The sequence below is a fragment of the Cannabis sativa genome, chromosome 1 (genome assembly GCF_029168945.1).
Source record: "Cannabis sativa cultivar Pink pepper isolate KNU-18-1 chromosome 1, ASM2916894v1, whole genome shotgun sequence".
Lineage (NCBI taxonomy): Eukaryota > Viridiplantae > Streptophyta > Magnoliopsida > Rosales > Cannabaceae > Cannabis > Cannabis sativa.
The window spans coordinates 35,272,205-35,285,749 of record NC_083601.1 but is presented as its reverse complement, the minus strand read 5'-3'; the positions used below and the strand labels follow the sequence as shown (position 1 = coordinate 35,285,749).

The 13,545-nt window shown below is 33.2% G+C and overlaps 2 protein-coding genes across 2 annotated transcripts; one reads left to right on the top strand and one right to left on the bottom strand.

Annotated features, from left to right (window-relative positions):
• Window positions 1-1,172: 1,172 nt before the first annotated feature.
• LOC133033511 (65-kDa microtubule-associated protein 4-like) lies at window positions 1,173-3,328 on the top strand. The gene is made up of 6 exons (XM_061108316.1): window positions 1,173-1,208; window positions 1,317-1,514; window positions 1,636-1,888; window positions 2,209-2,418; window positions 2,533-2,688; window positions 2,796-3,328. Exons 3-6 carry the CDS (start codon window positions 1,781-1,783, stop codon window positions 2,907-2,909), a joined length of 588 nt encoding a protein of 195 aa, XP_060964299.1. The 5' UTR covers window positions 1,173-1,208; window positions 1,317-1,514; window positions 1,636-1,780; the 3' UTR covers window positions 2,910-3,328.
• A 179-nt stretch (window positions 3,329-3,507) lies between these two features.
• On the bottom strand, window positions 3,508-6,516 carry LOC115706345 (LOB domain-containing protein 19). Its single transcript, XM_030633965.2, has 2 exons — window positions 5,832-6,516; window positions 3,508-4,027 (listed from the first exon to the last, which is right to left on the bottom strand). Exons 1-2 carry the CDS (start codon window positions 6,135-6,137, stop codon window positions 3,713-3,715), a joined length of 621 nt encoding a protein of 206 aa, XP_030489825.2. The 5' UTR covers window positions 6,138-6,516; the 3' UTR covers window positions 3,508-3,712.
• Window positions 6,517-13,545: the final 7,029 nt, after the last annotated feature.

Here is a 13,545-nt window from a genome sequence, read left to right as displayed (position 1 = left end):
ATGTAAATCTTTTTTAAGTCTTGTTGCAATTTCTATTTCCTTCTCTTCTAATGTTTTAAGTACCTGAGTTGTCATGTATTTAGATGTTTGCAATACTTATGTCATTTGTTTTCACTTGAGAGGGTATGTGATAGACAGTATTAAACGTACTACTAAAATGCTTCCATTGTTTGGTCTAACATGTATTTCTTTGTGTATAATGATCTACTTATTCTAAGATATTTGGCGCAGACAACTCAATCGTACTAAACAGCTTCTGCTTAACCTTAATGCTTTCATTGTTTGGTCTAACATGTATTTATTTGTGTATACTAATCGTACTTATTCTAAGATATTTGGCATGCCTACAATGTCAAATTACTTGTAGCAACACTTGGCACAATATTGTTCCCAGTGCAGGTGACAATTTCGATCCTGGTTTGACTTTCTGTAAGTTACAGTTAAGATGCGTACTTTATTAATTACCGTTTTGTTACTGGTTTGGCTTATTTTTCCAGACTGTAACGTCTTACTCTGCATTTCTTCTTCCCACCAAATTTAAAGTCATACAAATCCAAACCAAAAATTACTCTTAACAAAATTTCCGAACGCCATTCCCAATTCTCAACCCGAGGGTTACACTATCATCAGGTTCGTTATTTGTTTGGTTGCCTGGAAAATAGAATGGAAAGTCCATATTTTGTTTCAGTTTACGTTGTATGCATCCGAGGGTTAATTTTTCACTGAGGAAAAGGGTTTACTTTCCATTGCCTTGTTTATTGTTCTTTTCTCTTTCCTCTCCGATATGAACTAGAAATTCTTGTTTATCTTAAGGGAGTTAGAAGCTATTACAATTCAACAACTTTCTTGTTTCTTTATTATAAAATTTTCCTATTGTGTATTTATATTTTACTTCTTTCATTAAACGCTGTGATGTTCTTGTTTATAGTATCAAGAACTCTTTTTTGGGATTTTATGAGGATCATGGTAACCCATGAAGAAAAGAAAAAGGAAATCCTAATTTTGGTTATGCTATTGCAGGATTTACTCGAATAACAAGAGGAAAATTCGTAAGGGTGGTTAGTATTTATTCTTATTAGCCTATTAGGTGATATATTCTAAACTCCTTAACTTCATTTATTTGCAATTGTATTGCATAATCTTTTTATTTCTTCAATTGCAGTTGTAACTATGTCACAATTTGTGGATCAATGCTACAGGAACTGCAGGTTTTCATTTCTCTCCCTTAAAAAAAGTATTTTTTTATTCAATAGCTTTGTGAAACTATAATCAGAAATTATCAGTTTATTATACAGTACTCTTTATTGTTGAATCAGGAAGTATGGGATGAACTGGGAGAGCCTGATGCAGAAAGGGATACAATGCTGTTTGAGATTGAGCAAGCTTGTGTGGAAGTATACAGAAGAAAAGTGGACGAAGCAATTAAGTGTAAAGCTCAGTTGCAGGCAGAAATTTCAAGGACTCGAGCACAGATTTCAGATATTTGTTTTGCTCTGGGTGAGCAACTACCTCATGTAAGTAAGCCTTGTCTATATTGGTGATCAAACGAATTTCTTAGTTGGAGTTTTTGATTTGGGACAGTACATTGGGGTCTTTTCAATTTTTGGGAACTCTTATTGTTGTTTGTGTCTGCAGTTTGATAAAAGTGCCACTGGAGGCTTGAAGAGAGAGCTTGATAGCTTTCTTCCACTACTAAAGGAAATGAAGGCGGAAAAATGATAGGAAGAACCAATTCTTTGAAGTTCTAAATCAATTAAAGGATATTTCAAATGAGTTAGGCATGTCGATGGAAGATAGTCTTTCCAAAATGGTGGTGAATGAAACTGACTTGTCCCTGAAAAGATTAGAGGATCTACGAGCACAGTTACTTATTTGTCAAAATGAGAAGGTATTTGATCTTGTTATTCTAATATTTTTAGAGTGGACATCTAGGGTAATTTAATTAATGGTGTGTTTAAATTTAGAATTAAGTTAGGAATGATGGAAAGAAATTGACACGTTTCTGGAACAGGAAACATTAAAATGATAGAACAGCATATGCTATTTTGTAGATTTATGGCGAGTTTTATCCAGTATGGATTATTCTTTTAGTAATTTCATCTACATTGTGTTATGTTAAATTTGATTGGAAAGTTGCATATATTTGGAAATTTTTGATGATTTCCAATTTGTAATAATGGTACTGATTATTTTATACTTTGTCCACAGCAAGCCCGGCAGAAACTGGTGGAGGACCAGCTTACCGCTCTGAGTTTACTGTGTTTGGTTCTTGGCGTGGATTTCAAAAACACAATTTATGAGATTCATCCTACTCTAAGCAATTCTAAAGGTGTAAAGGACATAAGTAATAGTACGCTTGAGGGTTTGTCTGGTGCATTATTGAGAATGAGAAATCTCAAGATGAAGAGATGGGAGAAGGTGATATTTTTATGTTAGCTGTGTTAGTATCTTTGTTTAAAATGCATTTGAGTTTCCTTTGAGAAGCTTTTGTTGTGCTTAACCTTTCTTCGTTTGGGTTGTGCGGTGTACCAGCTTCAAAAGTTTGCAACTTCCTTGTTGGAGTTATGGAATTTGATGGATACACCAACGGAGGAGCAAAAGGCATTTCATAATGTTACCAGTAAAAGTGCTGCATCAGTCACTGAAGTTACCGAAGCCAACATCCTCTCTATTGACTTCCTTAATTTTGTGAGTATGCTAATTTGTTTGACTGGACCAGGAAATATTTATTCCAGTTTCCTCTAAGAACTGTAGAATGTGCACTTGTTTGACTATAATTATTCTTCAACCCTCAGGTTGAAGCAGAAATATCACGTTTGGAGCAGTTGTATTTGCGGTTATGTTCATTGTTTATGCTGATAATTCTCAAAGATAACATTCCTCTCTTACCTTTTTGGAATATATATTAGTTCTGTTTGCAATTTTTATTTTTACTTTATTTTCTTATGCTCATTGTTCTACTTGCCATTTTCTGCATTTTCAGTTACTTTGACAATGCTGATGTGTCGTCATGTGCCCAATTCAAAATGTAGAGCCTAAAATGGTGTACATTTTTATGCTTGATCCTAATTATTTAAGGTCATATAGCCGCATTTGTAAATGAGTTATCTTAGTTTCTAACTGCTAGTGTTGATACCAGTATCTCTTCATTTTATTCAATAGAAAAGCTAGTGATCATTCTTAATCTTTTAATCTTGATTTATGTATAGTTTGGTAATGCATTGAAGCATGTGAGTCTATTCTATAATTGACTTCAAATAATGGCCACTCCTGCAATGGTATTAACAGAACGGCCTTTTAGGTTCGACCACTTTAAAGTCTCAATGCTGTTCCCTATAAAAGAAAACAAAAATAAAAAGACCCCTATCAGGTATTTGGGCTTCATGGGCTTTTGAATCTTAAATCTGGGCAGTCTGTTGCTGTTTCACTTTCATTGTTTTGAGCAGGTTGCCCAGTGTTAACAACCAAACCAAATTGCATCAAAAATAAAAATATAAAAACAAAAAGTTTTGCACGCTTTGAGCAATCATTAATTCTTGCAAAACATCTTTCTTCTGAAGAAAAAAAAGGGCTGCAAAAAATTGTTGTTCTCCTTGCACGGTTTTGCTATATTCAGAGCTTAAAATCCCTAGGTACAATATTTTTAGTTCCGACTTCGAGAACTACAATTGAACACTTTTTGATCACCAAAAGTGGATTGAAACTAAATTTTCTAATGAGAAGTGTTAGATCGAAACTTAACTCCAGCAGGGAAGCACCGCGAAACCAACTGTCGTCCTAACTCTTGTAGATCATCATCGTAAAGTGGTTGATCTTCACCTGGATTGATGATCAAGCTCGTATGTTCATTTGAGGATTGTGGATGATAAAATGGATCCAATTGCATTGACATTGAGAAGTTAGAGTTCAAAACAACGTCATTGTATGATGGTGACAAGTTCTGAGGTTGAGGCTGTGTCGGGGGAAGGCGTTGCATGGTCGAAAGCTTGGCCTGAACATACGCCAACTCTGCCTGCAAGTTTACTACCTATAACCACAAACGACAATTAATGTTAAACTTTGATTGAGCCTAATAATATACTCTTGTCATATTACACAGGCAGAAGAAAAAGAGGTCTAGTTATAAATTATAATAAACAGCCACTATAGCCTTTCCACAATAAAGGTAACCGAGAATTTGATTTACAAATTAATTATCTTTTTTTTCAAAAAGCGTCTTTCATAATTAAATTAGTATGTATAGATGCTCGATCATTATAAGTAGGGAAAGTTAAAATATTATTTAGTGGTACTCCCTTATCCACAACCCAAAGAGCAAAATGCGAATATCTCTTTCTCTAAATCTCTATGGACTGATCATAATAAACTACTGTATACTTTTCCCAATCATCAATCATGGGCTTATGGAATTGTGCCTAATTATTATAAAGGTGTTGCTTATTCTCCATTCCTCTAACATTAATGAGATGTCCAAATCAAAGATGACACTTTAATCATCTTCGTGATCTTAATTGAAATCTCTCTAGCTAGATCTATAGGCATACTACAAAGAATAATCGAAATACCATGCTACGGCATAGGTATATAAATGTACTAATCATATATACTACATTTTGTTAAGTTCTCTTTGCAAAAAGTCACTGAGGATAGTAAAAGGTTTTTATTATAAAATCAAGCAAAAGATTTTGTGATCGACCTCAATGATGAAGCTGAAAATAACGTTTTTGTGTTTATGTACATTCAATAAACACTACAAAACAAGACTAAATATATATATATATAAATTATATATTTCAATAAATATTCTTACAAGAAGCTACTCCATGTGACTAAACTTAAGTAGTGTAAGTAAGATTTTGGACATCATAAATTCATCACACGATTATCAACATAAGTAGGACCCTTTTTTATCCATGAAAGGAAGCAATTATCTAAAGTCAAATGTCAAAGGTTAATAAATGCATAATGAGATAAATATATATAAATGTTACTAAATATGCCAACGATGCGTGACATGGTTAATTAAGTCAAAACTAGGAGATTTGAATATTGTAAGAGCTTTTCAACTATTTTAGCTTGGTAGATCCGGCAAGCAACAAAATTCATCCATAGTCATATCATATTCATGGCTGCCACACCAACCCCACCTTCTCAAAATAAAATTATATAATGAAGTTTTGAAGGGCCAAGTTAGCATAAACTTCATAAAAATCTCATGGGAAAACGAAGAATAGTAATTATTTAGCTAGCAATAGGAAAAACCCTAATAAATTTTCTCTAGAAAGTTCAAGTTTTTGCATGGATTTCAAGCAAGCACTTAATTATAATTAAAAAGCTTTTAATATATAACAAACATTAATTATAATATACCCCCGGAAGTTGAAATATTTGAAAGTACTAAACCCTTTTTGCCTGAAACTTGACCAAGAGTATTTTATAGCTTTATATATTATATAAGGCCAGGTAATAAGTAATTTATATTTTATAGGAACTACATAAAAATAGAACTGTCTTATCTCTCAAATGAAAGAAGAAGAAAATGCACTCCTGACAAACTTAATCGAGCTAGGGTTTCATCTACAGTACTCTTTTTTGTTAAATTTAAAAATGATAAGACCATTAATAACATAATAACAACTTCATGTCATAATTAATTAATTTCCAAATTACTCAAAAAGAAACCAAGAGATATATATTATATATACAATACATACAAGTACTTATTTAAGAGCTAAGTAAATGAGTGTGTTTGAGAGTAGTAGCACATAGCAAGTTATTAAATAAAAGAAAATAATTAATAATTAGAGAAATTATTATTATTATTAATTAACCTGGTGTTGTAAAGTGAAGATGTGAGAAACACAGCCATAAACAGGATCTCGAAGCCGAGCAAGGGCCTCGTAACAGAGCGAAACGACGGCGTCTCGGCGTTTATGCGGCGGAATGCGGAGGAGCAACTTGGAGGCGTTGCTGGCTCCGAACACCTTATGTACGGCAGCGAAGTGAGCCGTACCTTGCTCCGAGTCAAAGTACGGAGCGAATATGCACCCCTTCACGCACTTCCGCCTCAGAAACTTGCACGCACCACAAGGCCCACCACCACCGCTGCCTCCGCTACTTCCTCCATTGCTACTCATCGTGTGTTTATATATATATATCACTCTACTCTCTACTTAGAGTAGAGAAAGTTGCTAACTGTTGTTATTCTCTGAATATCGATTAATTCTTTCAATGATCGGTTTTTGAAGTTTGTGGGGTCTGAATATATGTTATATATATAGATGGGGATATTATGTTATATGTGTCCTTAGGAGGAGAGAGAGAGAATTAGGGGTTTCTGTAAATTAATTTGAGTTCGTGTCATTTTATATCATTTTTTTTCTTTTAATAATCGCGGTTAGCTTTTGGTGGTGGGTCATTTACAAAGGAACTGGTTGTTACATATTACAATATTCAAATTAATGCCAAAATATATAAAAAAAAATCATTATATATTATAATCTCAAGTAAACAGCGCGCGTAAGCAACAATCATTTATATTGTCTAAGAATTTGTGTACTGTAGATGTAGGGACTATTATTTTAAGATATTAATAATCTATAATGTATGCTGCAAAATATTTATATGTATAATGTATAGACCAAAAGTATGACAAATATGAGAACATGGCTTCTTAATTATAAATTTATATATATGTTTAATAATTAAAAGAATCTATTACGTATACTCTGGAACTTGTATATATTTGGACATGTTTAACTTATGTCTATCAATAATTGTTAAATCTAGCAAAAGATTTTATGGCGGTAGATATTATAGTCATGATCGGTTAATAATTGCAAATTTAAAAGCTTATGATTTTTTTTTTGAATATGTATATTATTGTAGGTTATAATTCAGACATATTAATTGTAATTCACAAGAAAGATATGTGAAACTAACTAAAAATGTAGCATCACATGTAAAATTAGTCCGATTACATTCTGGTCTGATTGCTGACATAACAGTACTAGAAAGACATATATATATATATATTGTTCAAACATATAGTTAATTGAATATAAATTAATAAATATATATACAGAGAGAGAGAGAAAGTGAGGGGAGGTGAGAGTGAGTGGGGTGTATTTGGTTCATATATACTTTAAAGCCACGGCAAATTAAGAATAATTGGAAAAGAAAGAGAAGAGAAAATGGAACAGCTTGCGTGAAGCAAACAGACATATATGCGGTGATGACAGTAGCAACTTCCAACCGCCGCAGTTTGAGCCACGTGCGACTCCTCACGTGGGACAAACCTCTCAAATATCCCATCCATCCATCCATCCATCTATCTATCTATCTATTCTTCTAACAAGTCATTTTTCCAGTACTCAACAATTCTTTCTTTCTCTCTCTCTCGCTCTCTCTCTCTCTCATATAATTCATTCATATATTAACTTCAAAACACTGTTTTGGTGTACGTTCGGTTTCGGTTGCACTCAATTATTTTGTCTCAGTAATTTCTTGCTAGGTTTATTATATATACCGATAAAGGGAAATTAATTGATTGAGGTTTATATATTGACTAGCTAATAATTGAATTGATATAATTATCAAGTTATTGATCATTTAGCAGTTGCACGTACGGCGGTAAAGTAATTATTATTTGAGCTAAATGACATATTTTATTAAGTCAATTAATATATATAAGTTTAATTTTCTTCACATAAATAAATAAATTTAATTAATTATTTCGTATAATTTTTTTATTAATATATTAAATTAATTTTTATTTTATATTTAAAAATTAATTTAAATATACTGATAAAAAATAATACCTAATAATTAATTAAATTTATTTATTTATTTGTGAACTAAAATTGTAATCGTGGTGGATAGAAGCAACCTTTTCCACTACCTCTATATCCTCATTTCAATCATCTTTGAAGCTCTCCATCATTAGGATATCGTGGTAATTATATGGTAATTTTTTAAAGGCTAATTAGTAATTTTTCTTCCCGAATTTTGACATGTACTAAATCGTGCCCCCTGAATTTTTTGGCCGTTAAAAATTCTCGCCGAACTATTGAGATTGTTAAATTTAAAGACTTTTGTCTAATTTTAGTAAAAAATTCTAACATAGATGAAAGTTCAAAGGCATGATTTATTATATATCAAAGTTTGAGGGGCATGATTTGGTAAATATCAAAGTCTGGGGAGCATGGTTTAGTTTATAAACAATCACTGAAACAGTAAAATTGAATTAAATTGGATAAAAGTCCTTAAATTTAACAATCTCAATAGTTCGGGGGAATTTTAACGGCAAAAAAAGTTCAGAGGGCACGATTTAGTACATATCAAAGTTCAGGGGGAAAAATTACTAATTAGCCTTTTTTAAATTTAAATTCCTTTAGCTTTCTATACTTTCACTCAGGTCGAGATAATCTTGGTTCAATTTGAGGAGGTTGATTCTCTCTAACAATAAACTTCAATGCCAAAACTATTACTATCATTTTTGATAAGAAATTTCTTGGTCCTTCTCCAACCTTCTTTTCTAATGAAAATACTAATGATGCACTTACTCAAGCTAATATTCTCACTTCATCAAATGAGTGGGACATGAATTGGTATATGGATTCTAGTGCAGTTAATCATTGCACTCTAGATGCATCTAACATTCAGCACAACACTCACTACAATGGACATGAGCAATTATTTGTGGGATATGGTTCAGGTTTATCTATTGAGCATAGGTCAATCCTTCCAGTCTTCTAATAAAAAACTCAGCAACCTTTAGTGCTTAACAATCTCTAACATGTTCCTGCTATAACTAAGAACTTGTTAATTGTTTCTAAATTTTCTAAAAATAACAACGTGTTGTTTGAATTCCATGTTGCATCTTACTTTTTAAAGGAGGAGGACAATCACTTGATCCTTCTTTAAGGAAAACATAAGAATGACCTATATATTTTTATTTTTGAGGCATCTTATACTTGAACATACTTCCAGCTGCTGACACTCATGATCCTACATGCACCAATACCTCTCTTAATATCAGCTCACCCATCTTTGCTCATGTTATTTCTACATCAACTATACTTCTACTTAATTTGCTTGTTAATAATGTAATAAATTAAGTTTTTCTCCTTTCGTTATTTGACACAATAGTTTGGGTCACCTTTCCAAGTAAGGTTGTCCAAACTCTCCTCAAAAATTATAATATTTCTTTTGATAATAAAATGCACAATATGTTTGAGCTGCTTGTTGTTTGGGAAAGATTCACAAATTGCCTTTTCCCAAGGCCTCTCAGTACTCTGAGTACACTGCACCATTGTAACTTGTTGTGTCCAATCTGTGAGGTCCTTCTCACACTCCTTCAAATGGATACATATATTATATCCATTTTGTGAATGTGTACTCTAGATTTATCGGTCTATACATTGAAAACAAATATAAAGTCTTAAAAGTGTTTCAAATGTTCAAAGTTGAAGCTGAACTTGGTAGCAAAATAAAAATGTTGTAGAAAAATAAGGGTGGTGAATTGAGAACTTTTTCAAAGTTTCCGAGTCAATTGAATGTTGTTCACATGCATATTTGCCCAACTACACATGAACAAAATGACTTGACATAGAGAAAACACAAGCACATTATTGTGGAAAATGGCTTAACTCTTAGCTCAAGCATCAATGCCATTAAAGTTTTGGGATGAGGCCTTCAGAATAGCCGCATTCATCCATAGAATACTTCCTACTCCTATTTTAAACTTCAAAACACATCTAGAGGTTCTGTTTTAAAAGTAATTCAGGTTCAAGACTTTTGGGTGTATATTTTCTCCTAATATTAGACCCTACAACATACGCAAGTTACAATTTAGATTGGAATCTTAACTTTTTTGGGATATAGTTTGGACTAAAACGAATACAAGTGTCTTGCTTCTAATGGAAGACTTTATATCCTTAAATATGACATTTTTGATGAATAGAAATTTTCCTTCCAAAAGAAGCCTAATTCCTCACCTATTATTGTTCCTTAATTAAGAATGGCATCTTCTTGCTCAAATTCCAATCATCAACACTGAAAGAACCACACCAAATTTTCCCATTCACCAGAAAATTCTTCGTTTGTCTCATCTTATGGGGATCTTTATCTTCAAGACCCTGTATCTCCAGTTGTCTCAATCAACAAGAGCAAATGTTACCAGCTACCCAAGGCTCTTCATCTGAGTCTAGTACAGATGCATCTCAATAGGAATCAACTAATGAAACACGAGCACCAATAATTCATGTTCCACCTGGTTCACCATTGTTTAAGCATGCCTCACCTAGTCCTATAGATGACATCATTTTTTCAATATATTGTCTATGCTCCACGAGCTGCAGCACCTAAAACTATTGTTCAAGCTCATGCACCACATTTTCTAAATGTCCATTAGATGAGAACCAGATCCAAAGTTGGTGTATATAAACCGAGTAGTTTTCAGCATCTCCATATATAATCCCTTCCACAGTTGCTCAAGCCCTTCAACTTCCTTAATGGTAGGCAGCTATATGGTGATGAAATACTTTCTTTGATCAAAAACAAGACATACATTCTTGTTCACTTACCACTAGGATGATAAACTATTGAATGTAAGGTCAATGCAGATGGCACTATTAACAAGTACAAAGCAAGATTGGTGGCCAAAGGGTTTCACCAACAATTCAAGTTTAATTTCATTGAAACTTTCAGTCTAGTGGTCAATCCACTTACTATTTTGCATTATTTTCACATTGGCTTTGTCTCAAGGATGGAAAATTAGGCAACTTGATGTAAACAATTTCTTTCCCAATGTCGTTCTCCATGAAGAGGTGTACATGAGCCAACCCCCTAGTTTTGAGGATACTTTTGCCCCTAATCTAGTGTGTAAATTGAACAAGGCTCTCTATGGGTTAAATTAGACACCTAGAGCCTGGTTTGAAAGGCTGGAATAACCTCTTCTCACTTTTGGTTGTATCTCAGACAAATCTGACCAGTCCTTATTTATTCAACACTCTTTTAAATTTAGTACTCTAATTCTGGTGTATGTGGATAACATAATTATCACTTGAATCAATCAAGGAGTTATTGCTTAAGTCCACTCGATGTTTGTAAAAAAAAATTCTCAAATATCTCACAGTAGCACCATGGAGTTTGTTCTACATCTTAAGAAGCCTTAACATCATGAAGTTGTTGTATTTTGTAATGCTGATTGGGCCTCAGATCTAGATGACAAAAGGTCAACATCAGGATATGAAATTTATTTTGGCTCTAATCTTGGTACTTGGTCTTAAAAGAAGCAACAAAATATCTCAAGGTCCAGTACAAAAGCTGAATGCAAAACTCTAACTAATGTAGTTGCAGAAATCACTTGAATTCACTCTCTTTTTTGAATTTCACATGTCATCCCCTAGCTAGAATGTACATGAGCACTGTTTTGCTCATTGCAAATCCAGCTATACATGATAGGACCAAGCATATAGAACTTGATCTATACTTTGTAAGAGAAAAGGTGTTGCAACAATATGTTAAAGTCAAGCATGTACCAACCATAGATCAAATAGCTAATGCCCTCACCAGCTATTTCAACCGCTTCAATCAATTTAGAGACAAACTTTAAATTAAAGGTGCTTCAATTATAAGTTTAAAGGAGAATATCAAGAGTGCTAATACAACCATTACAATTAGAGGAGTCGGTTAGGACTCTAACCAATTCTGTTATTGTTGCTCACTCTTTTCTTGTTAGCTAGTGACTAGTATAAATACCTATAAATATTCCTTTATCCAATAAGATAAGATTTCATCTTTCACCTCATTCTTTCTATTTATTTTCCCGATCTCTTTCTATCTATCTTTCTTTATCTTTTGTTCTCTCTCTTTTTACAATGTCAAGGAAGTCTAATAAACATCCACGAGCTTATTATTATTATTAGGATTAATTGCGGCATAATCCTCAATACTTTTATTTTAGTAGCAATTAACTTCTAAAATCCAAATTTTGACAGCAAAACCTCCAAAACCAGCAGTCTGTTAGCATTTATTTAGCCCTTTTTATCTGTTTTTGACAGTTAACTACTAGGTTGGCTGTCTATGTGTACATAAGATATTGTCTACATAGACACAATGTACACGTGGCACAATATTATTGGCCCACATAGATAAATATTTAAAATTAGAATAAAAAAAATATTTTTTTAAGCACAAAAAAAATTAAAATTTTAAAAAAATTCATTAAATATTTTTTTTTTCTGCCTTTCCTTTTCCCTCTCTTCATTCTCTCTCGCTCTCCTCTCTTTCTCTCTGTTTCTTTCTTCAGACTACACCACCACCACCACCCATCATAATCTCCTAAATTTTAATCATGCAAATACCATACCAAATATCATCATCTTCTTCATCATCACCATTATAACTTTCGGCTACAAAGAATGACTCTCCTCCAAAGCACCCTAATCCGTACATCCTCCGACCCACATTGGTATTATCGGAACCCTTCGACACATCTAGCTTCGCCACTCCCAAGATATTATTCATCGAATCACCAGCGCATGAAACCATCACAATCGCATCGTCTTTGTCCCACGTGTTCACTATAACTCCAAAAGTCAGATCTGAAAAATAGGGTTTCAAAGTTGGGGTTTCAAATTTTCGTATAAAAAAAATTGAAAGAGAGAAAAAGAGAGCGTCTAGGAGGATGTTTATTTCTTTCTAGATCCTCCTCCGTGCGTTTGGGCGGAGGTTTGATGGCAGCGGTTCGCGGGTTTGTGCGGCGGTGGAAGGTTGCGAGTTCGTGCAGTTGTAGTGGTGGAAGGTTGCGAGTTCGTGCAGTTATGGTGGTGGAGGTTTGGGAGTTTGTGCGGTTGTGGCGGTGGTCTGAAGAGAGAGAGAGAGAGAGAGAGAGAGAGAGAGAGAGAGAGAGAGAGAGAGAGAGAGAGAGAGAGAGAGAAATTGTGGTGGTGGTGGTGGTGGTTTGTCAGAGAGAGAGAGAGAGAGAGAGAGAGAGAGAGAAGGAAGGAAAAAAAAAGCAGAAAAAAATTGTTTTTTGTTTAATGATTTTTTTTTTTTTGTGTTTCAAAAAAAATAATTTTTTATTTTATTTTTAAAGATTTATTTATGTGGGCTAATAATATTGTACCACGTGGACAATATCCTATGTACACATGGATAGCCAACCTAGCACTTAACTGCTAAAAATAGACAGAAAGGGCTAAATGCTAAACGAATGCTGGTTTTAAAGGTTTGCCATTAAAATTTAAATTTTAAAAGTTAATTGCTACTAAAATATAAGTATTAAGGGTTATACCGCAATTAACCCTTATTATTACTATTATTATTTTATTTTTTGATATTTACTAAAATGTTATTCTGGATGCTAGGTCGGCCTTAAGGTATATAGTATTTAAGATAATTAAATTTTGGGACCTATAAATAGTTTAAATATTATGAGAATAATAATTCTAGTCTACTCTCACACAGTAATGAAATTTTTAAAAAACTCTTAAAGTTTCAAGCTTGGATCCTCTATAAGCACACATTTAACATTTCTAA

Bases quoted from the DNA above. Each gene is read 5' to 3' on its own strand.
- LOC115706345 (XM_030633965.2), bottom strand. From the start codon at position 6,137: ATGAGTAGCAATGGAGGAAGTAGCGGAGGCAGCGGTGGTGGTGGGCCT. The intron at 4,028-5,831 runs GTTAATTAATAA...TTGTGGTTATAG, and splicing joins TCTTCACTTTACAACACCAG to GTAGTAAACTTGCAGGCAGA.
- LOC133033511 (XM_061108316.1), top strand. From the start codon at position 1,781: ATGTCGATGGAAGATAGTCTTTCCAAAATGGTGGTGAATGAAACTGAC. The intron at 1,889-2,208 runs GTATTTGATCTT...CTTTGTCCACAG, and splicing joins TTATTTGTCAAAATGAGAAG to CAAGCCCGGCAGAAACTGGT. The intron at 2,689-2,795 runs GTGAGTATGCTA...TTCAACCCTCAG, and splicing joins CTATTGACTTCCTTAATTTT to GTTGAAGCAGAAATATCACG.